The sequence below is a fragment of the Chaetodon trifascialis genome, chromosome 4 (assembly GCF_039877785.1).
Source record: "Chaetodon trifascialis isolate fChaTrf1 chromosome 4, fChaTrf1.hap1, whole genome shotgun sequence".
Lineage (NCBI taxonomy): Eukaryota > Metazoa > Chordata > Actinopteri > Chaetodontiformes > Chaetodontidae > Chaetodon > Chaetodon trifascialis.
This window is the reverse complement of record NC_092059.1, coordinates 27,755,018-27,782,073: the sequence shown is the minus strand read 5'-3', so window position 1 is coordinate 27,782,073 and position 27,056 is coordinate 27,755,018. Positions and strand designations below refer to the sequence as shown.

The 27,056-nt window shown below is 41.6% G+C and overlaps 1 protein-coding gene across 6 annotated transcripts in view; it reads left to right on the top strand.

Moving 5' to 3' along the window:
* Nucleotides 1–27,056, top strand: part of mcf2l2 (MCF.2 cell line derived transforming sequence-like 2) — a 130,805-nt gene that overhangs the window by 86,389 nt on the left and 17,360 nt on the right. For 4 of the 6 annotated variants that reach the window (XM_070960721.1, XM_070960716.1, XM_070960717.1 and 1 more), the window contains exons 19-28: nt 2,379–2,471; nt 4,222–4,314; nt 8,938–9,060; nt 11,512–11,592; nt 12,223–12,363; nt 13,946–14,038; nt 15,112–15,190; nt 21,406–21,442; nt 21,730–21,827; nt 25,667–25,762. In XM_070960721.1, the coding sequence (XP_070816822.1) occupies nt 2,379–2,471; nt 4,222–4,314; nt 8,938–9,060; nt 11,512–11,592; nt 12,223–12,363; nt 13,946–14,038; nt 15,112–15,190; nt 21,406–21,442; nt 21,730–21,827; nt 25,667–25,762 (934 nt within the window). The remainder of the gene's footprint in view (nt 1–2,378; nt 2,472–4,221; nt 4,315–8,937; nt 9,061–11,511; nt 11,593–12,222; nt 12,364–13,945; nt 14,039–15,111; nt 15,191–21,405; nt 21,443–21,729; nt 21,828–25,666; nt 25,763–27,056) is intronic. The other 2 variants (XM_070960720.1, XM_070960719.1) reach the window with 1 other exon arrangement.

The window sequence follows — 27,056 nt, the reverse complement described above, 5'->3', positions numbered from 1 at the left end:
CAGATTCCTGGTCTTCTAGTGAGGTTCTGACACCATGTCACTTGTGGCTGGCAAATGTATTGCAACAGTGGACATGCTTTCTAAAGCTTCTGTCAACAACACAGCAGAGGGACTGCAAGAGGATGAAATTAACCTGTATGTGGACTCTTTCATACCAAGCCTGTCAGCTATAAAGGTGAGGCTTAGGGAAATTCAGAGACACCAAAACAATGACTCCATAATCTGTCAGTTGAAGTACTGTGTAGAAGGAGGGTAGAACAAGTACTCGATTTAAAGGGTGTCCCAGCCCTGTCTGCCATTTTCAGGTGAGGTGCTGGGTCAAACAGTCTGCTACTTTATGGCAGCAGAATAGTAATCTCAGCATCACTCAGAGCAGACATGCTGACAGTGCCACGAGCACCATCTGGGAATAGTCAGTATGGTGGCCAGGCCTCAGCAGAGAACTGACAAAAATGATAGAAAACTGTGACAAGTGTGCCCACAACAGAACAAGCCACAGAAACAAAGTTGCTGACTGAGTTCCCATCAAGACAGTGGTCTCCAGTTGGAGCAGATTTCTTTCAGACAGAAAACAAGCATTACTTGATTGTGGTGGGCTATTTTGGCAGCTGCTTTGAAGTGGACAAACTAACATTCACGACACTGGAAGCAGCATTTCAAGTCTATCTTTACTCGTCATGGAATACCAGAAGTGGTACAATAGACAATAGACCAGACAATAGACCACAATTTGCATCTGAGCACAGGATCGGAGCTTCAGCCATGTGATATCCAGTCCTGATTTCCCACAGAGCAGGCCCTCGTGGCCTACCATGCTGCTCCTTTGGCAAATGGATACAGCCCTACAGAGCATCTGATGGGGAGAAAAATCAGAACAGCTATGCCTGTCATTCCATCCCAGTTTAACCTAGGATGTGCAGACATGGAGAACTTGAAAATTACAGAGCAAATTTCCAGACAAAAACAGAAGCACGACATGCTTCACGTGAAATTCAAGTCAATGATCAAAGATGCTTATGAGAGGCACAGTGGCGTCTACAGCAGAATGTCCACTGTCCTACATCGAGACACCCAGGGGCACCCTGTGCAGACACAAATAACTCCTGGGGCACCTGAAAGGCCTACCAACTTACCTGAGATAGCATCCAAAAACACCGTCACTGATGCAGTAAGCACTCCTATCACACTTGTCCAGCGTAGCACCAGTTAACAGATCTTTTATTTAGAAAAGGGGATGTAGCATTAGGTGAAATACATTGGTAGGGACCTTCAGCATGGTACAGGGGGCAGAGGGGGCCAACAGTAAGGTTGGGACTAAACTGGTATGCAGTGTCTGCCATTGTGTTGAGCCTCCAGATGAAATTCAAGTACATTTAGACAATAGAACAGAGGTCCACCATGACCAGAAACTTGCTTAAATGAGGTCAGCAATGACCATGACTAACTGACTTGATGAGCTCAGCAATGACCAGGAACTTGTCATTGCAGGAGCATGATGCAATAAAAATGAAGCAATTAGTCGAAAACAATGAACATAACAGCACTTACCAGAGAGCAGTGAACATAACAGCATTTACCAGAACGCAATGAACACAACAGCACTTACCAGGAAACAGTGATCATAACAGCACTTACCAGAAAGCAATAATATGTAGCAATTAGTAGAATGCAATGATTATATAGCAATTACCCAGAACATAACATGCCAACTTGTCAGCAATTACTGAATAAATGAATTTGTGTACCTATGTGGGATGCAATAACCAGATGTGTGTAATATTGCTGTTGATGATCTGAATGATTTGATATGACCAGGATAATGTGAATGTATGCCAAGGTCAGCAGTGACCACAAATAAAAATATATTGGGGAGGCAGTGAGCAGCAGTATAGATGTGAAAGCCAGGGGTAAAATAAAAGCTGGGTCTCAAATGAATAGCTCCAAAACAAGGGTGGATAAACTCCAGGTGCATGTCATAAATGTACATGCCAATCAAGCACAAAGTACTTGCCATTGCTTAATCAATAAATTCAGTAGTATAATCATGCTATGTTCAACACTTCATAGTTTTGAATTGCCCATCTGAACTGTCATTGTCGTATTTCAGTCACTGCGGGTTGAGTAATTGCTACTTTTTCTCAATCAAAATATTAGAATTCTTCTTTCATCCTATCCAAGAGACTAACAGGAACTTACAGGTTTTGTACAGGAAACAGTGTTAGTACCGTTCGTCTCATGATAGACGGACTCCATTAATCACAGGCACAGAATGAGTAGATTGGTAGATAATAGTATTTCATTTGCCAGCAACAACTGAAATTGACCAGAGACTGATAGGAGATTATTAAAGGCCTTCTCTCTGGTCTTTGCATTGTCAGAAAGAAGAGCTTCAAGTGTATGAGAAGTACTGTCAGAATAAGCCCCGCTCTGAAGTCCTCTGGAGACAGTGTGGAGACAGCCTCTTCTTTCAGGTAACACACACACACACACACACACACACACACACACACACACACACACACACATTTTAGGTCATTTCTGGGGACAGTACATAGACTTGCATTCTTAGCTGGAGACCTACCAGTGTTTCCTCTACATTCATGTAGGAGTGGCGGGCCACCATTCCTAAATACTAGCCGCCGCTCCTTCAAAATTCTTTTATTTCTTTTTTTTAATTGTCGCAAATACACCACCGCCGCACGTCTCCACCTTCACAGCAGAGTCCGACGTTAATTACTCGCGAGAGCGCGGCCTTGAAAGTGACGTCACATCAAGCACCAAGCGATAGGTCAGGAGTGTCGTCTTGGAAAATAGGGCAGCGACTTCCCGGCGAAAAGGTAGACTTTTAGACCCCGTTTACACTCAGGGAAAACGCATATGTTTCCATGCGTTTCCAACTCTCGTTTACACGCAAACAGAGTTTTTTTTCACGGAAAACGATCATTTTAAAAAACTCCGGCCAAAGTGGAGATTACTGAAAAGGCCGGTTATTTGTCGGCGTGTAAACTGGGTTAAACGGTGTTTTAGGTTCCGAAACGTCACATGCGACTGAATACTTAACGTCATGTGAGCGACCTATGTTTACACTCGCGCCCATAGGTGTGGCGTAGTTATGATGGGCTCGACGGCGTATTTATTCGGGTTCATGTAAACGACAACATTTTTGAAAACGATGTTGTGTGCACGATGTTATTTTTGAAAACGGAGGGGCTAAAATATCCATTTTCCAACATACCATGCAAGGTGTAAACGTAGGATTGTTAGCTTAAGATAACTCATAATAGATTTTAAAAGTTAAATAGACTTTCGCAAAATATTGATGGCCAGCTAATGTTACGTAATATATCGGTAGCTTAAGTTAATTGGGCCTGGTGCCAACTCAGTGTCGCTAACGTGAGTAAACTAATTGATAGCATTAAGCTAATATCTAAACGCCATGATGTAACTGCTGACTGCATTTTCAGATGAGCTTGTTCAAATATTTCTCTAAGAAGAGAAAAACAGCTGAAGATGACGCTAGTCAGTAATGGTGTGTAGTCGCGAACGAAGCCGCTCCTTGTTGTGAACGGAGTGAATGCAGCCGTCTACTGCCTGGGACAGGAGTGGGAGCCGTTTTGGGGTTTTTTTTTGTTGTTGTTGTTTTCTTGACTTTTTTTCCGTTCAAGCCGCACGTGATTGGTCAACTACATGATGCGTGGTAGCTTCAGTATGTACTGAGTAGGAGGGGGAGGAGCGGGGGTACAGACACAGCGCGCGCGCACACGCACACGCAGCCTTTAAAAAGCAATTTTCAACTGGCTATTCAATAAATAGAATGTAAAAGTAAAATCTGCAGTCAAGTGTCATTTGTTTACGTCGCCACAGTTCCCTGGAGAGCCTGCCCCTGCTGCTGAAAAAATCCTAGAGGAAACACTGCCTACCCTTCCTTTAACGATAACCATTACCCTAACCTTAACCTAACTCTCAGCTTACCGCAACCTTAACCGTAGTCTTCACCTTAAAATTGAACGATTTACATTATGGGGACCTGTATGTCATGAGGAAGTTCTGCCATGAAGCATTGATGGTGCTCTTTATAATTTTTAACTTCAGTCTTTGGTCCATTGTCTTGTGTGTGTTTTGATGTGACGTGAATGTTTTGCCTACTATAGCTCTAACACTATAAGTAGGCTTTGCATGTGTCCCTTCCTGATGGAGAATGTTTGGTGTTTGTGACAACAGGAATGCCAGAAGAAACTGGACCATAAACTGTCTCTGGATGCTTACCTGTTGAAGCCTGTCCAGAGGATAACCAAATACCAACTCATGCTCAAGGTAACTTACCTGCACACACTGATTGCATAACACAAAAAAATCAGGCAGTGTCCTGCAGTGGACATAGACAAAGATGTCACTTGAAATGATTAATTAAGCAAACTAGAGTTCCCTGACTGGACTAGGAACATCTTCCTGGGAACTTGTCATATATTTAATTAGTGTGTGGTCAGTACATACACACTATCTTTTTTCTTTCCTTCTTCCTGAGTACCACCTAACACATTCAGCTTAAATCAAACTTAATTTGGAGGAACTCTTTAACTGTTAGGCAAGTGTGTAACAATGATGCAATTTGTGTCACAATTTTGGCTTGGTTGAGAAATTGTACAAGACAATTTCATTCAATTTCAGACTACTGATAAAGTTTTAAGAAATATTTATGCTCCTCAAGTATTTTTATATTCTTAGTCTTTTATCCTGCCATGACACCTGCATGATTTATATTATCTCCTCAAATAGTGGCTTGGGTCTTTGTTTACCTCAACTGCAGAGCACCATTATTTGAAGCAGGCCTATATTTGAGACAGGCCTTTATCATAATTCCTTCTGTTTGATGAGTATATTTGGTCATGTTTTAGTAGGAAGACTCCTTGTTTTCTGACATTTTTTGTCACTACATTATGCTGTTAATACAAACTCAACACTTCCTATATTTGATTCAAATGAAAATGATTCAAGCATCTCAGTGGACAGAATCCATTAATTTATTAACAAGCCTTTTTTTGGGACTTGCAATTGTGAAAAATTTGGTGACTTCCACGGTTCCATTACTGTACTTACCATGTAGCTATTGACACCTTCTGGCACTTGTACGTTATTACAAAAGACTGTTTGGCTGAGACATTAACACACATACGTCAGCATTGACTCAAACAGGACGATAATGCTTTAGATATGTTATCCAGAAAAACACGGACTGATTTTAATGTTGATTATATAGGTCAGAAATAGACTCTGCCCTTGTGAGAAAAACAAAACAACACCCATGTGAAAACCACTGGCCACACATCTGCTTGCTGAACTCATTGCATGCTGGTGACTGATTTCTGTCCAGCTTACTCCAGAGGCTTGACTGCATGAGGCATATAAATCACGCAGGACAAAGACAAGCACAGTTGGGAGAGCTGGGCTCTGAAGTTTCTCTGCACAGGTTTATGGCACCACTCAAAATTAAATAACAATACTTCAATTTTTGTTTTTCATTATTCCACCATGTTTATCTACATGAATTTGAGCAGTAACAAGTGTATTTAATGAGCACATTTCTGACATTAAGATTTTAATGCATTTCTGCATTCTCCATAAAGGCAGACTTCCTAAATATGTTTATATGTCCACATGCAGTATGCAACCCCCTGTATTGATTTGTTTTAAAAGGAATAGTCACATTGAGTCACATTAATTTTGAGGGAGGTGTTTTTTCTAGCAGTTCTCGTGCCCTCAAGGTTAAACCAGATCATTACTATCAATCATTACAAATGGTCTGGCAATTGTAATGGCTCTTTACTCTACAATTCCAGGAAATATATATATATATGCATACATCCATGTTGTAGACATCATATAGCTCATAATAAAGAGCCTGCTGGAGAATTCTGTTTCACATGAATAGGAACAATCACCTCTGTGTAACACAGCAGGTCAATGTTCAGTTCAGACAGGGAAGGCGGACACATGGGAGCAAAGGATTAGCATAAGTAATTATTCGACATTGTTCGTGTTTTTCTTGGCCATTGTTGCCATCACTGCTGCATATTATCTTCACTTGACTTTGATTTTGTTCCTATGCTTTTATTTAATTAATTAATCAATTTATTGTATCTCTGTACTAGTTGTTTTCTATGTCTTTTTTCGAGTAGTTTTTGATGTATTAGAAAAAAAAAACTAATAGCGTCAAGTGTTTCTTGCACAATAACAGTGATCTATAAAGTGAGGTAAATTTACACTGACACTGACAGACTTCTTGTCACATCTGTCTCCATAGATTAATAGTGAGATTTTTATTGCATCCACTTCATCAGCAATGAAGAACACAAATTCTGCGTCCACCATTGCAAGTCAGGTCAAGCCAACTCTGAGCTGTTCAAATTCAGTCACACTTTTTGATAACTCCCCCAACTAGAATTGGCCACTCTCGTTGTTTTCAAAGCAGTCCACAGCTGAGATCATGAAAGCCGATTGACAGACCACTTGCCAAGGTCACGCCCCCTGTCTGGCCAGCTGACCACACCCTCTGACGGCAATCATTTGTTCCCAAGGTTACAGGAAGTCCCCATGGATTGATATGCACTCATGTTAGAAAAATAACACATCATACACACACGCGCGCACACACACACACACACACACACACACACACACACACACACACACACATTAAAATGCTGTATGACAGCTTCGGTTGAGTAGCTTGTTTGAATTGGCTGTAAGATGTCATTAAAAATTATCCAAATTTTGTTTGACTACTGTGCCAGTACATTAATCACAGGGCATTATTTTATAGAATTATCAGGCTAATTAGTCCTGCCTGCTCCACATAATCCCCCACAGGAGTTCCCAAAAGCTCTTTTTGAGTCCAGAGCCACAATGAGGCTTTGGTCTGTCACCATGGAGGCTAGAGTTATGAACAAATATTACTGAACTCCTCATGTGGGAATGAGAGGTTAATGATCCCATCTGTACCCCATCTGTAGACTGCAGACCTTGTTTGATCATTGGGCATGAGTTTCAGTCATTTGGAAGCCCCTCTAACCTTCTAGCAAATCTGATAAAACCAAGTTCAGTGGAGGTTGTGCAGGTCCCCACTCCCTGTTTCCCCTTTTGTGTCCAACTGGAGATCGGACATGATGTGTTTAATAAACTGAAGGTTTGTTAGGTAAAGCAGAGTGGGTTCCATCATAATACCAGCTGAGGAAATAGGCCTTTTTTATTGACTTTTTTTGAATGGATGTGCAATTTGAAATTGGCGCAAATAATTTCATATGATTGTTTAATTTTAATGCGGTATGAATTGTGCCTCTCTATCATCCCAAACGGAACCTGGATTCCAGCAGGACATATCTGGTGAGATAGCGTAGTTTTTTTTACTCATCAGAGCTACGGCGCTCATCACTCACCTGCCTCTGTCAGCGGAGGTTTTTTGTTCTTTTCTTTGGACTTGGACTTCTGGGGGGAAATCAGTGTTTCATGGGACTGATTTATTTATATTGACGTACTGAAGAAACCTTAAAGATCTCTGAACTGGGTTTATGTGTTTATGTTGTTTTTGAGTTGTTTATAGGCGACTGCACCACGCTGTCTTTGCCTAAGCCGTCCCGCACGATTTAAGTTTGTTTTCATGAATAAATTCTGGCAATCAGAAGTTTCTGAAGCCCTTCCGTTAGTTCATAATTTCAACATTAATTTTGGGTCATGTGGTTTGGTTCATGTTTGTGCTTTGAATTTATGAGTATAACTTGTTTGATCAGTCTCTGGGGGTGGCCTAACTCACACACATTCAATCCGCCTGTGAGCTATAGATTAGCGCGTAGTAGCTTTTCCCCTTAGGTTTTTTTTATGAATAAGGAGAATTGTTACAACACCTCCTTTAGAAAAAGTCTCCTGGCTAATCCTACCTCGTACTGACCGAGGTTGGAGAAACAGTCAGCCTCAAAGTGGTTAGCGCACATCAACAGCTTTTTGCCAAATGCAGTGGGGACGTTGCCTTCAAAAATTCAACTCACGCCGCTCTTCTGTCCTCTGCGGCTGGGAGCCGATGGAGTGATTTGTGCTCGTATTTGCAGCCAACAACAGAACAAAAATAAAACATTTTCATGAAAGATAAAGTAAATAGTAATTTACAATTTAATTAATTATTAATTTGGTTACAATTTAACTTTTAAAATAAGGAACCAAAAGCACATTACATGAGACAAATGTGAGGACACAGCTGAATGGGCGGACACTCAGCTGTGATGCTGTGACGTGACGTTCATTTAGACTCAGCATAACATCTTCTAGCTCTTCTAAAGTCAGCATCCTATTTATCTAGAAGAGTTGCTGGTTTGATGTATGTCACTTCAAATTCAAAATCATCTCAAGATTCAGTTTCATGCTTTTTGCAGAGCTCCTGAGAACACTTTGATTAGATATTTCTTAAATAAAAGAAGGATCTTTCATTAAAACTTTTCAAAATGACTTAACCCCTAAAACCCCTGTCATCATATAAGTTTATGTCCCTGATGAGGGTTTAATCAATACGAGTGGAGCTGTTACCTGGACAATAGCATGATATCCTCACCCTGATAATGCTGTTACCACAGCCTGTCACTGTTAATGATTACCTGTGCCTGGCACTGCGGTCCCCTCTTCTCCTCTTCCTCAGTGGGTCAGGGTTGTAAATTGGATTTCGAAACACTGATATCATGAGTCCATTAGCCCCCCACCACCTCCACTAAAACTAAACTAAAACCATAATATGAACATAATTTCTATAAACAAATCAGAGGACATGACGTCCCGGTTCACAATGTTAGCTTCTTCATTTCTTCAGCATTTTGTGTTCATTCTCTTGATTTTTGTCTTCTTTTCATCCTGCCTTATTCAATCTTTCTAATCCCTTTCCCTTTTTCTCTCTTCCAGGAGATGTTAAAATGCAGTAAGGGTGAGGGGACGGCTGAGTTGGAGGAGGCTTTAGCGACAATGCTGGACATCATCAAGTCTGTCAACGACTCCATGCACCAGATAGCCATCACCGGCTTTGAGGTCAGTACACAGAATGAATTCATCATCAACATCAATGTGTAAACTGTGAAAATGAACAAGTTAAGGAAACTTGCAAAATAAAGCAATCAGCGGAAAATCTTTTGGACTCTTGTGGCCTTTCGGGTTGCTGTCAGCTTACTGTTTGTTTGCTATGTTAGGTACACCAAACTTAAAATGACTTGATCTGTCAGCAGACTTTTTTTGCTTACATAACTTGAAACCTGAAAGCAGAAAAACTTTAGATATTAAATTGAGCCAACTGCTGTCAAGATTTGTTGGACTTGACTTGCAGTTGTATTTAACTCTCCCTAGTAAAGCAGTGACAGCTTTGAATTCTCCCATGAACCAATGCAGCATTTCATGGACCGCAACAAATTCCAAACATGGATTCACTCATCAGGGTTTGAGATCTGTGGCTGAGATGTGCTTCAAACAGAGAGTATAGGGAGTGGCTGAAGAGGACACATGTCTGCATCATGGCATGCATTATCTTAATGTTTCTTTTATTAACGATAGAAATAGGCATTGCTACATTTAGCTAAAATGCAACTGATGCGGTAAACAGGGAACAGGATTTCTAGCCGTAGCTAATTAGCAGACTTTGTTCCTGGTTAGGCCTTTAAGGAATAAAAGACACTAATGCATTAATTCTAATTAAGATTGCTTGTGGAGCTGTCTCAGCTCTCAGTGAAGAGTCAGTGGACGCAAGGAATCATTGCATCTTTCACTTAAGACAGCAGAACTGGCTCAATCACACATTATCTATGTATGTGAGGTCCATTCATGTGAACTCAACCCTGACTCCGCTCTCATGTGATCAAAGTCTGTAAAAGGCTGCTGATAAACGGGCTTTCAGTCAGTCGGTTCCAATCAGTAATTCCTTTAACCTTGAATAATTGTGGTGTGTGTGAGATGTGTGTGTGTGTTTCAGCTGAGGGTTTGTCACATCAGATGATCCGAACAGCGTACATTTTGTCTCACAACCTCAAGCTGTTGAGCTGCTGTTATGTGATATCAGCCACCATTTCAAAAAGACTCAGTCAGTGCAGCTGCATTGAAAGAATATTTGTTGTTGATTTCATCATTGATCTACAGTTTACTCTGATGATTTGATCTTTCACTGTGTGACAATATGGACACAACCTTTGTCTCTGTAACCATTGTGTTGTCACAAGTTAAGGGACACATGAGGCTAGACACTGGTGACTGGTGGAAAAAATGAATGCAAAGACAGAAGGAAATGTAGCTGTGATGTAGGACTGTGTGGAGGAAAGGTTGGATAAGTCCATGGAGACACAACAGTTGTCCAAGTTCGTTTGGTGTCATATTGGAAATGTGAGGTTCCATCAGACAGCAGCACAGGCTGGTTCCAAACAAACATGTGGAGCAGTGAACGCTGCCTGAAATATTTTGTCAGTTTTGTGTATTAGCATTGAATGTGCGACACACTGTATTTCTGCTCTCTGAAAGGACGAGTTTTCTCTACAGAATCTTCTTTTAGACTCCAGTATGAGATCATCTTTTGGAGCACGCATTCGCTGTTTTTCAAACGAAAACAGTCAATGTGTCAAATATTCTCAAAATTACAACAATGTACCAAGATAATTGAGAAAAAACTATACCCAGAGGATCCTGGTAGCCCGGGAAAACACTTGAAAAGTCTGTCCGCTCAGCTTAAACTCCAGATCACTGATTACCCCAGCACTCTGAGAGGTGACTCACCATTCTTAGAAAGATCAGTTGGTTTATTACTTGGTTAATAAATCATCAACAGGTGAGAGGTAGTTGAAGAAGTGTGTGTGTGTGTGTGTGTGTGTGTGTGTGTGTGTGTGTGTGTGTGTGTGTGTGTGTGTGTGTGTGTGTGTGTGTGTGTGTGTGTGTGTGTGTGTGTTTTATATGTTTTGTTTGGTCTCACAAGCTCTTTCAAAGACTCGTCTTCTCCACCAAGACTGTGTATAAAGCCAGTAGTGACATTTACTGTACATACATAGATACGGGCCACATGCAAAAATATTTCCTAATCTATCTGCAGTTTCTCTTTCTTCATATGAGCGATATAAATCAGATTCAACAAACTCTCTTAACTAAATGGATTCTGCCTGTTCATGAGTAGCTGCTCCTTTGTGAGATCTGATCATGAGCATAATCAAAGCCCTTAGTGTTTGTTCTGTACAAGGCTTGTTTAGCTGTTTGTGAGTAAGTTTCATTCTCAAAAGCAACGTGCAGGAGTAAAGGGAAGACTGAAGATCAGCTGTTGGAAATGTAACAAATTTCCATTTCACGAATTTAGCAGTTCTTTTAATGGGTGACTGATTTTCCTTTATTTCCCACAAACCCTTCTTGGTTGAGCTGAAGCAGGACCGTGCACAGAGAATGGCTGCTACTCTGAAGTGTAAGACTGTAATGAGGGGTGCTATGAAAGTCTGAGCACATATGTGTCGATGTTCACAGGGAAACCTGAGTGAACTTGGGAAGCTGCTGATGCAGGGATCCTTCAATGTGTGGACTGACCACAAGAAAGGCCACAGCAAGGTACGAGCCCACACTCCTGGAGATAAGACTGCTGTCACGACGTTGTCAGAGGTCCTGAGTAGAAACATCATGATTCCATGTTTATTTCAACACCAGTCAAACAGAACAGTTTTAAAGAGCCACAGCTAAGCTGAAGGTAACTGAATGTGATGGACTGACCAACTCACGCAAGTTTAGAGACAGTCCTGATAGATTTTCATATTGTATGGAAATGATCTAAGAATGAAAGGATGCCTGGAGCATCAGCAGAAGTGAATTATTAAAGAGATCAGCAGGATTGTAAATTGGTTTGTTGGAAGGTAAATGTGATTTGCTCTTAATAGGCAAAATATGCACACAAACCCATTGACATACATATTAATTTGTTTTAAACAATTATCAAAAAATGAACATGAAAAAAAAAGCACTCAGAAGAGCAATGACAAATTTTCTCCAGTGTGCCTGCACACAGAATGAAAAGGTTGCTGCAAATGGAGATTAAGATGCAGTAGTTGTTGCAGCTGCTGATGGTGAAAGGACAGAAAGACTGTTGAAAACACTTATCAATTCAGTAACAGACAATATGCAGCAATATGACAGCTGAAGTGTGGCTGGATGGCAATACAGAAGGAAAATACTGACTGATTTCAGGTGAAGGACCTGGCCAGGTTTAAGCCCATGCAGAGGCACCTGTTCCTGTATGACAAGATGCTGCTGTTCTGTAAGAAGCGAGAGGAGACCACCGATGGACATGAGAAGACCCCATCCTACAGCTTCAAACACTCGCTCAAGGTCAGATACGGCTGCTGCTGTGTGATGGTTTTTTTCCACCTGTCCCTTTTGTTTGTCTGTGTTTGGTGCCAGTGTTTGGTCAGTTGATAAGGATGGCACTGACATCTCAAGGTCCATTACAGGAACAGCTAAATTAGAATTTTAAACTGAACTTAACTCTCACCAGTAGTCTCACACTGTTCCTCTGAGCAACATATGATACGCATTCAAAATACTTGAAAATTGGCTTTGCAAATGTTTTATGATGAATGAAATGCAAACAGAGGAAGCACATTTGTTAGAGCTGAAGGAAATACACAGTGTGAGAAACACTAGAAACATAGTTCCACACATTCAGAAGATTGATTTGACAAAAGAATATTTAATGTATTTAACTGTTCATTGCAGTGGAAATGAATAACAGAGAGATTCATAGAATATACAGTAAAAACAATGATAAATCATCATGGTTAAATCTTCTTTGGCCACTGGTGGAACTAGCTCCAAACGTAATACTGATGTACCACCACTGTATGCAGCTGTTGCAAAGCATGTATTAGCAAATAGCTGCCTATACACACATTCAGCAGACATGGAGCAGTGTTAGCATTCCTCTGCAGTTGTGCTTCTGTCCACCCTCATTTTAGCTCCTCAGAGAGAAAACATCTGTGTCCTTAGCTGCAACATATTTGACTTTCTTCCACAGTTAGTTCCTAATGCTGTTGCTCAATGCTGGGCAAGAAGCATGATGTTGTTTTTGTTGGAGTAAATAGAAATTTCTCTAAACACAGCTGCCCGCTGCTGCTGGAAATAAGGTTAATGAGCACAAATAAAACCAAAACAGATGAGTGATGCAATGAATTCATCAAACCACATCTCAAAGGTGTTATGGGACTAAAGGATGATTGTCACGGCAGTTCATCACCACACATTTTCACCCTCTAAGTGTACGAGCTATTTCTCCTGGCACACAAACAAACAGTGGATTTCTAACATTTGTCCATGTAAAGCCCCATGGAACAGGTTCAGTGCATGTCAATGAGTGGGACTTTATGTCATTTATTGAGAGTGTGGATGCTTCAGCTGAAAACGCAAATCTTTATAAACAGCTAGGAATATATAGTTTGATTTTTTTAAGCTGTAGTTTTTATGCAGCATCACTCAAACAGGAGGAAAAAATGCATTTGTTTGGGACTGTTTTCAGCTGCTCCAGAGCTCTAGTGGGCATTTTCATATGTGGAATTGAGCCCAAATAAATTACTCTGTGTGTGTGTGTGTGTGTGTGTGTGTGTGTGTGTGTGTGTGCGTGCGTGTGTGCGTGCGTGCGTGTGTGTATAGAACAGAGGAGGAATATGTATCAGGCTTTGATGCACACGTAATACATACAGAACACTGTTGGTTTGCTCTCTTTGTGGGAATCACCAGCATCATTGTCCTTTAATTGTTTTAGTGGCATTTCTTTTTGGCTTATTTCTAACTGAAGCTTTGTTCAGAAGCTTTGTTCAGGTCCTTTTCAGTTGTGCTAATTGATTAAACTTTGAGTCTTTGCTAATGATTCAGTTTTGCTGCATCTCACGGTGTCTCTGCGCTGCACTCTGTCCAGATGAGCGCTGTGGGGATCACAGAGAATGTCAAAGGGGACTGCAAGAAGTTTGAAGTGTGGTACAACGGCAGAGAGGAGGTTTACATCATCCAGGTATGTTGATGCTGGTGGAATGAGACAAACCTTCCTCTGTGCTTTAGGTTCACCTTCATCCGGGTTGTTTTTGTACTTTTAAAGTGACTAATTAGGTTTACTTAGGAAGTAAAATATTGAGGTACTTTTGAGTATGTCCATTTTATTTGGTACTTCATAACTCCACGCCACTACGTTTCAGAGGGAAATGTACTTTTTACTGCACTGCATTTCTTTGTCACATGTAGTCCATAGTTACTTTACAGATTAAGATTTTACGGTTAAAGAGAATGACAAATACAAGTAGAACACAACACATTAACGTTAAACCAGTGCTCCCTAACCATTTGCCCTCCTAACTTCTCAGATGATTTCATTTCAATAACTGTTTGAGGAAAAAAAAACAAACAAAAAAAAAAACAGCTAATATTAGAGAGAGGTCCAAAAAGTGAAAACAGATTTATGTATCAGAACTTTTTCTTTTTCTTACTTGAAGCCTTCCATAGTTTTACTTAAAATGGAGTTTTAATGCAAGACTTACTTAAGACTAGTCAGGCGAGTTGGAAAGTAGCATGTCTTATGTCCTATGTCTTATATGTGTACTGTGATACTCGACTCATGTTAGAGTGAATACATTAGTTTTCCATATGCAAATAAGTCTTAATAAAATTCATTTGAACACCAGTGATGTAAATTGACATACATCTTTAAATTATTTATTGAATTATGAATACTTTGGAAGCGTATTTTTTTCTGTTTTATAATGTCAATAATACAATTCTACAACTGAAAAAACTCAGAAAAGATCCAATTAATATTTACCACCATTCAGTGAGCCCCAGTCCTCCTCTTGGGGGCAGTGTTGCACCACACAGCTCCCTCTGCTAAACGCTTTGTCTCTCAGAGAAACAGCATTAGTGTAAAGATGTTGCTTGATATATGTGTGTGTGTGTGTGTGTGTGTGTGTGTGTGTGTGTGTGTGTGTGTGTGTGCGCGTGTGTGCGCGTGTGTGCGCGTGTGTGCGCGTGTGTGCGCGCATGTGCGTTCATGCAACTGTGTGTGTGTGTGTGGTGTGTGTATATATTCTTCTCCAGGCTCCTTCCATGGATGTGAAAAATACGTGGGTGTCAGAGATCCGTAAAGTTCTTACAGGCCAGTTAGAGGCGTGCAGAGGTACACACACACACACACACACACACACACACACACACACACACACACACACACACACACACACACACACACACACACACACACACACACACCTGAGAATATCTCCTTGTAACTTACTTAAGTCCCAATTTGCAGCTAGAGGACAGACATATGTCTACAGTGTATGAATCCACCAATCCACTGGCTTCTGTTAGACCAGATACAGTAAGTAACATCATACAGACATGACATGTACATGGGAATGCTGAATTTGTAATCACACATTCAACTGGTTGCTATCGCTGCTATTTTATCGCATCTTTACAGTTCTGGAGTCCAGACATTTGCGCATACTGCACATGTCTTGCAGACATACTGAATGCATTGGACTTAGCAGTCACACATGTTTATAAAACCATTTCTAATTCTTCTTCATATACTGATTCTGTTCCATTTTTCACTTGCTGTGGTTCCACTGTTTTTTCCTGCTGCTTCTTTATGTTACCAAGAAGATTTTTTAGTCAACACCAGTTTCTGTCAGCACATCTTGGAGTCATCCTTCATTGCAATCTGGCGATAGGCTCGTCATTCTCTCATCCCAACTGCCAAGTCTGAGAAACGTCATCTTTCTAATGTTGAACTGCACACAGAAAGAAATGTTTTGCAACATACAAACATAATCACAGTCTGTTTAGTTATTTTGTAGTTATCAGAAAGACACAACTGCATCACAGTAATCAGGTCAGGTACAGCAACACTGAGTGTCTTGTAGCACTAGCGTGACTTCCATGTAATTGACTATTCAGAGAAAAGAAATGCCTGATTTTACTTCTATTAGTCATCATGACTGGAAATCACCATAGTTTTTACATTTGTGGCTGTAAGCTTTCACTCTGGAGCAATTCCTGTATCCCAAATCACTGCTGCACACACGTGCATTTACATATCTGTTTTGGCTGTGACATTTCTGAGCAGTGATCCGAGAGAAGTACACTGCAGAACAAAGCAAAGCAGGAGGATTAAGAATTATACTTACACACTGCGTGCGTGTATGTATAGAATATACAGTAGCCAACCCTGTTGCATAGAAATTACATTCCAAAGGACTTAAATCATAACCAAAAACCATAGAGTTGGATAATGCTGTAGTCACTATGGTGGATACTGTATCGCAGGACTGGATATTGTGGTGCAAAACAAATGAAATGCTGTGAGCTTTTTACTGCGTTCAGGATCGACATTGTGAGACTCACCAGATATGCTGGTTTCTCCTCATCAGTCATTAGGCTGTGTTGAGTTACTGACAGTTTTTTCCCCATTTCAAATTAGTTGCATCTTAACGTATCTAGGAGACAGCAAAGCCCACTGTACTCAGGCAACAAAGAATTCATTCCAACAGTGAATGAACTCATCTAAAAGAACGCGTTAGGGACTATAAAAGGAAGTTTCCACAAAGCTTCTAAAAGAAGTTTAAATCATAAAAAAAAGGGAGGGAAATGAAAAAAGCACATTTCCAAAATAAAATCCAGAAATCCACAGTTCATCAGCTGGTTTAAAAAGGTCTCTGTAGGTTTAAAGGCCTTTCAGACATAAGAGCTCAACAAGAACATGATGAAAATACTGCAGAGTCTTTCTCATGAACTGCTTTGACAAACTCTCATCCACAGTCACCAAAATGCAGCCATCGCACTGAAATCAGTGCTGGGCAATGCTGAAATGATTAGTTTCTCATTTAGTTGATGAACATCCATCCATCCATCCATTGTCTATACCGCCTATCCCTTTCAGGGTTGCTGTCAACGGGCGAGAGGCGGGGTACACCCTGGACCGGTCGCCAGTCGATCGCAGGGCAACACACAAGACAGACAACCATTCACACTCACACTCACACCTAGGGGCAATTTTACAGTCACCAATTAACCTAATGAGCATGTTTTTGGTCTGTGGGAGGAAGCCGGAGTACCCGTAGAGAACCCACGCATGCACGGGAAGAACATGCAAACTTCGTACAGAAAGGCCCTGCCTGACCCGGGGATCGAACCGGCGACCTTCTTGCTGTGAGGCACGCGCACTACCTGCCGCCCTAGTTGATGAACGGGGGGGGGAATTGCACTTGCAATTAAGAGCACCTCCATAAAGTCAGGGGACTGTTTCTGATTTCCTTCTTTAATAGAAAAAGATAACTGTAGCCAGCCATGACCTGAGCATGAATCAAACTAATTGGCGTGAATTGTCTTTTCAATGGCTGAACCACTGTATGTATGAACAATTGCAGAACAAAGACAATGCAGCAGTCAGAAGCATTTCTTTTTCTAAACTAAAATAGCAACAAATACAATAAATTAACATTGTGTTCCTGCAGCAGCTGGATCTTGTCAACAAGTCACACTCAGTGTTTTTTTAGTACCCCTATTCTACTTCATTGACGTGCACGTTTCCTCTTTGAGGCTTAGTGCTGCTTTAGCTTTTGTCTCTGGGTGCAATAGTGCAGAGCACGAGGTGGTGGCAGTGGCATAAAGGTGAGAGAAGCAAGTCGTGACTAGGGGGTGGCCGGTAAATCCTCCCTCATTACACCGCTCAGGTGCTCAAATGAGAGTGTGGTTGTGCTGGGGAGCTTCCAGGTGTGAATGTGATCAGTGCCTTCATGCAAAAGAGAGGCTTCCTCTCACTGAAACGTCTCTGAATAATTAATTCAAAATCAAAGAGCTGGCAGCACTGTGCGACTAAAGCACGGCCGTGATGGAATAGCAGACTTGGATTCCAGTGAATACTAACCTGTCAAGTTTTGAAGTTGTCAGCCTCAAGATTTTGGCTATGTATTCACAGATCGATCTTGTTTTTTCTTTAGCTCTCAGACTGTTTTAAGGAAGTGGAAGGAAGTTTATTGCGGTATCATGAAATTCAATATATCCTCATATTCTCAGTATTATTCTAATTTTTTTAAAAACACTCATGGTCTCTTTATTGTGTTTTAAATATAATTGTAAATTAAGTATCTTTGGGTTTGTTGGCCAGACAGAACTACCAGTTTGCAGATGTGACTTCAAGCTCTGGGAAATTGTGATGGACATTTTTCATTCATTTCTGACATTTGATAGATTAAGCAATTACTCAATAAATGAGGAAAAAATGTTCGGAATTGCAGCCCTGGTGTAAAGATGCTACATAAACACAGAAACATACAAATACTCCACCACACACTGTCTGTGCGTCGCTGTGTGTGTGCTGGCCTCCGTCCCCTCTCTCTCCCTGTGTGTTTCTGCCTCTCTCGGTCTTCTCTGTACCAGTAAGCATCAGTTGTCCACAGTTCCACTCTGTGGTCCTGACTGACAGGAAAACCACCCTCTGTGAGCCGCACATTCTGCCTATCTGACAAGCCGTCTGTGTGTGTGTAAGAGTGTGTGTGTACCTGTGCCTACGTGTGTGTGAGCAGACTGACTAATAACACAGTAGTCCTGTCATGAAGCCCAGAGAGCTGAGGCTGTAGTCGGCTCTGACGGTCCAATGCAGGGAGTGTGTGTGTGTGTGTGTGTGTGTGTGTGTGTGTGTGTGTGTGTGTGTGTGTGTGTGCGTGTGTGTGTGTGTGTGTGTGTGTGTGCGTGTGTGTGTGTGTGCGTGCGTGCGTGCGTGCGTGCGTGCGTGCGTGCGTGCGTGCGTGCGTGCGTGCGTGCGTGCGTGCGTGCGTGTGTGTGATTTACACCTCTGACTTCATGTGAGGGGTTACAGGAAAGACAGAGAGAGAATAAAATTGGTTTGGGAAAAAGAGTGGGAGGAGATTGAAAGTGATGGGAAGAGAAGGGGGAAGGGTGGAATGATGGGCCGAGAGAGACAAAGAGACGAAGAGCGAGAGAGAAGAGATTTTCAGGGCGGAGATGGAGGCAGAGAGGCAGAAACACAGCGATGGCTGGGAGTACCATAGTCACGAGTGAACCGGTTTTTCTAAGTAACCCGCCACTAGCAAACCGGCTCATGACACTTGCTCACTACACACACAACAGCCCCACATGACAGTGTTGTGCAGACCTATAGGTGGCGGTATTTCCCCACAAATAGAACTCTTACTCCATGGATTTGCTGGTCCGGTCAGAGAGACTGAGGGGAAGTGACACAGAGTTGAAGTTATTTGAAAAACTAAAAGATTCAGGGCTTTTGAGAAAACATTTGTGGCTTGAGCCCCAGAAACCACCTACCCTGCTCCACCGCTGGGTGTGAACAGAGAGGATGAAGAGGAGCTGCAGCCATTTCAGACAGAGAGAGAGAGAGAGAGAGAGAGAGAGAGACAGAGACAGAGACAGAGACAGAGAGAAATAGCATGAATATGATGAGAAAGAGAAGAGGGGGAGATGGATTATCATGTGAGAGATGTATTAAGTGACAATAGACAGCTTAAAGCCAAAATCCACAAGCTGGGCCTGTCACGTTAACAGGACATGACTCTTCTGTGTTTTGTATTGATGGAATAAGTTGTGCAAATGTACATTATATGCACATTATTTTGTTCAGCAGGTTAACATGGAAGCAGTGTCAAGGAGCGGATTAGAAGACAGGGAGAAGTCTGACTAAAATAAAGGATTTGTCTCTTATATAAGCATGTTTATGTTCGTTGTTTCAAAGGCCCGGTTCTCTATGCAGTAAATAAAGGCCCTGGCCACTAAATGCAGTACTAACACTGTACTTGCTGACAGGTACTTCTTGCAGTAGTTTTTATTAGGGGTTCCCAACCTTTCTGGCTTGTTACCCCTGAGAGCAGAGCAGTGTCTATTTGCTGCCTTTTGTCTATTAGTTGTTTTGCTTCTGAAATGAATTTATTAGGTTAATTTTTTAGAGGCCTGAGGAGGTAAAACGATTTAGTAATTCTCATGGAAAAAGGAGAAAGAAAAGATTAGAGCAAAGACTGAAAGATTTTCGTATCCTATTAATCATCTCATGACCTGAGACTTGTCTTGCACCTCCCTGGAGGTTCCCTGACCCTCAGGCTGGTTTGGTAGATTATGAAATGAAAACTGCATAATGTGTCCATGTTTGTCACATTTACATTAACAAGCTGACAGTGGCAGCCCGGGTGCACTCATTTGAAAAGAGTGGACTTCATTTGATGGCAGTCTGAGTCTAGAACAGTGCATGCTGTTACTCCTCACTGCTGCTCTCTGCTAAGGTTCTCCTCTCCCACCTCAGTGTGACCAGCCTTTATGAATAAAACATCTCTAGATCCATGATGAAAAAATATATCCCTTTTGCTGAGTACAATATTTGGAGCATGTGGAATGGGTCCATGCTGAGTCTGCATTTCTGCGACAGGTTCATTGGTTGCTTGGAACAGGAGGTGACAAGCCAGATCATTCACAGAGCTTGGTATTTCACTTATGTGAGCTGTGCGTTTGGCCAAGGCTGTGCCTCACTGTCTGCAGTTATTTTACTCGATTCTTCTCTGGAGATTTCTTGTCACACAGCAGAATCCTGTGGCAGCCTACATTTGTTAACGTTGCATTTATGAAGCGTCTTATTTAGATATGGGTTGATATCTAAAGCTGTGTCCCCAGTGACTTCAGTGTTCTGATGTTTCTTTATAGCACCACAGAGTGATTTCTATCAGGCCAATAAAAGCAGCTTACAGAGTTGACGCAGCAGTTTGGGAGATTTTAAGCATGGAAATAACTCAGTGTTAAAATGGAAGGAGATGGAAGAGTCAGAGCTTTTTGGTGTAAAAGATGTCACCTTTTAAGACTGCTCCGAAGGTCAGACAACCTGGAACCCATAACTTTCCATTTCACAGCTGTTCAGGAAAACAGCATGATTAGATTTTTTTGCATCCTGCCTCGTAGTATTTGTTGTTCTCTATGATTTAATATCTTGACCAGTGTAATGAGGACTCAGTAGCTATTAGCTGCTATCCTGTCGTCCATTCTTTGAGTCCTGTATGCTGCAGGGCACAGATTCAACAGGACCCAACACCAATACAAGGACAAAAGAGACAAACTCTGCAGTGGACAGCGAGAGGAATATTAGAATATTCACATAGGGAGGGAGTCTGTCATCACTGAGGCAACAGATCCGAAAAAGCTGTTTATTGTGTATTTATTGTGCATCCAAGCCATTATTTTAAAGCACTGCATGTCCGATACTGATTTAAAGATGATGACAGTGTTTCTAATTAAGAGAATGTTAAGTTTGACCAGGTCGACCCCACTCACATCTTTTCTTCACAGTAACACGTAATGTCTCTCTTGTGTTTACAGAAGCCAGCCAGCTCAACATCTATGGGGCCCCCATGAGGTGAGCCACCAGCAACCTATGTGACAATGAATTTTCTCAGCATAAAAAAACGCTAAAATAAAGCTAAAGGTCCAGTGTGTTGAATTTAATGGCGTCTAGTGGTGAGGTGGTGCACCATGGTGGACTCTGTGGAAGAGGACCTGAAACCTTGCGCTTTGATGTCAGGACATCCCATATTAGAACATCAGACAGGGAACATAAGGATAATGGGAAATTAAGTTACAGATATTTTGCTTCAGCAATTTCATTGGCTTACACCATTTTTACCTGTCCCTCTAATCCAATAGGAATGTGCGTAAGATGGCGCTGAGACAGTCTGATTCATCAAGTCCAGAGTCAGGCTTCAGGAGGAGCAACCCCAGCCCTAACATGAGGCAGAAGAGAGGTGAGAGCTCACTCGTTACCTTAGAACCATCCCACGACTTATTTCAGAGTTTTGATGTCTTCAGCACTAAAGTACAAAGAGGAAAATGGTGAAAATAAAGAAAAACCATTGAATGTGTTCAAACTTCCACTGGTACTGTACACAGACGTACACGCGCAATCTCACCCAAGCCTAAATGCTGTACTTCTGTCTGCAGATGCACTCTCACTAACACGTGCAATCTCAAAGCCACCTATCAACCCTGCACACAGCCTGGCCAAAAGCATGCACTGATGCAGACAGCCACTACACACAGATGCATGCACATATGCACACACACACACACACACACACACACACACACACACACACACACACACACACACACACACACACACACACACACTCTGTTGTCAGCCACAGTTCAGTATAAGATAACAGGTACGATTTCACGCTTGTGAGAAAGCCCTCGATGTTACTTTCCAGTGAGTGAGAATATCAACAGTCTATCAGCAGTGGCTGTGTTGAGCATATGTGTGTGTGTGTTCGTGTGTGTGTGTGTGTGTGTATGTATTACTCATGTTGTGGGGACATAAATCTGTTTACACCCTCCTTATGGGGACAAATGCAAGTCATGATAAGTATAAATCATTCAATTTTAGGATGAAGACTTGGGTTAGGCAAGTAGTGCTTATTCTTATGGTAAGTCTCCAGGAAATGAATGTAAGTCTATGTAATGTCCCGTGTGTGTGTGTGTGTGTGTGTGTGTGTGTGTGTGTGTGTGTGTGTGTGTGTGAGAAATGCATGAAGAAATTAGAGACACTCAGTGAAAGGGTACCTCCACCTACTCAGATCTTCTTTTGAACAATGGGTATGACTGAAGCATTCTAGACTGTTTTAGTCAGCTGTAACCTGTCAGACTTTCAGAACACATAACTGTCATCGTTTTATCTATTTTGACGAATGCAACAGTCCACACTGACTCTGAGAGTATGTTCGCACTAAGCTGGTTAAACTTGTAAAAGCTAGTTTCATGTTGTTCAGGAGTTTGATACTATTTTTCAGACAAAAATAGCATTTACAAATTTAACCTGCTTTGTGTGATTATTGTCTGAAAGATAAGCACGTCAGATCATACATATGACTGCACCATGTGTTTTATCATTTGTAGTCTTGTACTTTTGATCATTCTAAAAAGTTTTGTCTATACTTTTCAGTACATTCTATATACTTCATCATATTGTAAAATGTGCAATGATGTCTCAGTATAGATTATCTGTAATCTATATAATAATGGTTACTATGAATTAACCTCTTAAGTGTGTTAGATAATACTCTTTCTAGAGTCTGAAATCAGTTATGGCCATTTAATTACATTAGATAATTAAAATTAATTTGCCACTAACAATAGTGTTGCCTTCAGAAGGTCATACGTGCTGAAAGATCTGAACTGTTAGGGCTGACCTCAAAGCTCTGTTTAGGTGTTCAACAGGTTGAAGTTTACCTTCAGATATGGGGACCTCTAGTGGTGGTCAGGATTCCTAAAAGGGGGTCTAGACAAAAGCAAACATGACATCTGGAATCCATGTTGTCAACTGAACGGACTGGTGCTTGTGATGGTGTTTCTGACATTAGTCACCCTGCTGGAAACACTGTGCTCAGCTCTGACGCTGACTTTTCAGCACCCCTGTGCACCTGAAAGAGCGGCTGGTTCCAAACAGCTGTTAGAGTCGGTGTGGATTAAACGGTGGGATGCTTCAGCAGTTCTTGTATGCCTCCAGTGTCTTGACGTGGTGTAAATTTAGGGTAACATTTTCTAGTCTCTGTAACGACATATTTCACTTTGGTATAAACACAAGATTTTTCCGATATAGTTAACAGTGTGATTTGTATTCTCTGTCTGTATGGATTTGATGGAAGGAGCCTGAAAAGACAAGGAGGCATGAAGGGGAGGGGGTTGGGTCGAAAGATGGTAAGTAAGGAAGTGATACATGGGAAGGAGAGAGGGAAGAAGGAAGGAATGATGAAAGATAGGAAAAAAGGAAGGTAGGAGACAAAGTGGTTCCCTGGAGACCGCTGTGGTGGATGCCTCCTGTCGCCTTGACTTAGTCTCAGATTCATTATGCCCACACACACACACTCACACACACACTCACACACACACCTCTTCCAATCTCCTCTGCTAGTATGAAGGTAAAGGTTAGGGACAGTTGACAGCGGCAGTTGTTTTTGGTCTCACCCCTCAATGGCCGCCTGCATGGCCACTATCATAAAACCAGCTGTGCAGACCACACCTGTCTCCTCACATCCTTTCACACCTTCTCCTCTTTTCTCTGTCTCTCTCTTCCTCCTCTGTCTCTTTGTCTTTTACTCTCTTCTTCTGTCACTGTTCCTGCCACTTTTTATCTTTTTGTCCTCTCTGCGTATTTCTCCTCTATGCTCCTGTTTTTAAAAAACTTTTTTTTTTTTTTTACCCCCATCTCCTCTCCTTTCCCTCGCTCTGTTCTGTCACCTCACTGTTTGTTTCTCTAGATGATGTGTTATTGGTCCAAAATGACAGAGCTGTTTGAGCTTAGCTTTATGCTGTGAAGTTTCTGTTGTGCCCTTCAGCCCAGACAGATAGACACATAGACGGAGCACGAACAGATGAGTCACTGTGACGTACAGATCGGAGCACTGGAAGGCTGGGAGAGTATTTTACAGTGACTTCATATTGAATAACTTTTTCATGGATGAGCAGGAGGTTTAAATGGGTGAATGATTTGAGTTAGCGTCCTTCTGTGCTGCTCACTTTTTCTGCTGACAGACTGCTACTTCTGCTTCTCTTTGTATATACTATATTCTTATGTGTATATTCTTTTTTTCACCAAAGCCCTCATTCATTCTCTCTCTCATATCACAATTGGACATTATTGAGCAGCTCCAATCAAACCAGTCAGGGTTGATTGCCTCACTCAAGGGCACTTCAGACACAGTTGTTAAGCAAAGAGTGAAGTTATACTCATTACTTCCTCCCAGAGTCTGTGCCATGTGGCTGTGGTGAAACCACAGTACAAGTATTTGGAAAGGAAATTGATCTAATATTCAAAGAATTCTACCAAAATCAGCATTTTTGCTACTAATCCTACTACGTAAGATGGATCTATATCCATTTATCACTGTTCATTTGTGTTACATTGTAGGATTGACAGCATTGATCTCCACTGTGGGAGGTGACAACACTACTGGCAATGAAACTGTATTATACTATATTATAATTTTATTCCACTCTCTGATTGTTTTTGTAAATTACATTATCATCACCCAATAAAGCATGCAGAGTAATTTCCATCACCAGGAATTAGACCCATCCACTGGCACAAACAGCAATGAGAAATATTCCTGCAACAAACTGTAACATTACTGAATGCTTTTTCTAGTGCTAAAATGCATTACACATGCAAGACATGGTGCCAGTGCACACAGTGAAAAACTGTTTGTTTTGGCAGTGGGATTCTAAGTGACGAACATTACTTACCCTAACCTCACTGGCTGGAAACATTTCAAGAATTTATACTGACAAGAATTCTTTCTTTATTTTTGAATCTTTACTTGTTTATTTTCGCAGCTCATATATGGCAATATAATGTTTTAAAGCTACTGATGGGGAATTTTAAGCTTAAGCAAAACATTAAGGTCAACAGAAGTAGTGAATGAATAGTGTTGATTGATGTGATAAAATTCTGATATCGAACACACCACACCAGATTATTGAAAAAAGATGTTGGTACGAACATGGAACATTTTCAGACACTCTAGGCCCGCTCTTCTTCTTCTTTCCCTGCCGTACTAACTCCTGCTCCTCTTGCTCTCCCACTTAGTTGATGCTTCAGCCAGCCAATCAGGCCACTCGGCTGCTAACGCTAGGAAACGCTTCACCTTGCAGGGACTTTCAAACAGGAGGTCTCTTCCAGCAGGTAACAGCAACACATGCAGCGCTCGTTTACGCCGCCTTCACCAAGATCGCTATCGTCGCTGGCATTTTTGTCAACACCGTCATCCTCATCGTCCATTCCTTGTTCTCTCCACCCGTCACTGCTGTTACCATCATCTTCATCATGATAATAATCGTCATCATCCTGAACTGCAGTAGTGTCTGCTTTGCTTCTGTCCTTTCCAGCTCAGTCTCCACTCTGCAGTGGTGCTGTTATCCTCTCATTTTTTGTTAGGTGTTTGTCAGATGTTATATAAATTTCACTTCCACTGTTTGTCATTGTTGTTGGCGGATCTCTCTGAGCACCCGTGGTGTTTCAGCATAATAAAGGCCACTTCTCCCTTTACTCCCCTTTTATCTGTTCATGTCAGTATCGTCTGCATCTGCCCACACTACAACAAGGAAACTGTGGTTTAGGAAGGGGGAGACAGGGTTCTGTTGAAGAGACAGCATTTGAAGACAGGGGACTGCAGGAGAGAGAGAATCTGGCAGAGTCCCGGCAGTGGTGACACCACAGTGAGACTAAGTTCTGCGGCACAGTGCTGCGATAAATGTCACCCTCTAATATTCGAGCCCTGTTGACATTTGGAAGCGTATTAACATTTTTGGAGGATGGGTCTTGATTCCAGGTTCTGTTTTCCATGTCGCAGCAGTTTGGTCAGTCCTCAAACCACACATGCTCCTAATGAGACCGATAAGTGAGGTGGAGGGGTTAGGTACCAAAGTCAGCTCACTAGTCAAGCCAAGATACTCAACAAACCCACAGAAGTCCAACAACCCCAAGACGGACGGAAGTGAAAGTAAAAACTGGTGGTTTTTTCTTTATAGAACAAATGCAATTCCAAATGGAATCACTATAAACTCTCAAATACATGAACGGCAGAGAGAACCAGGCCTTTATTGGAATCAGGCCTATATATTTATATTGCAGACAGACTTGAAGTGAATCCTAAACCTAAACCCAAGTTTTAAGTATAGTAGTGCTCATACCCTGTAAACATGACACTTTGTATTTAGTCCTCTCATATTAAGTACGATATCCACATACACACTTGCAGTCATACAATACATGCACTCACTCCTAAGCAGTGCCTTGAGCAATGAACATATCTGCTGTATGAGATGGAAATCAGTGCTGAGTTGATGGCAGGTGTCTTCCTGCTGAGCAAACTTTAACAGGAGCTTCCTGTGTCTCACTGCTGCGTACGTCTGCTCAGGAAGCCCAACGTGTTAGATCACCAAAGAAAGGACTGAAATCAAGAACCACTCTGTGCTCT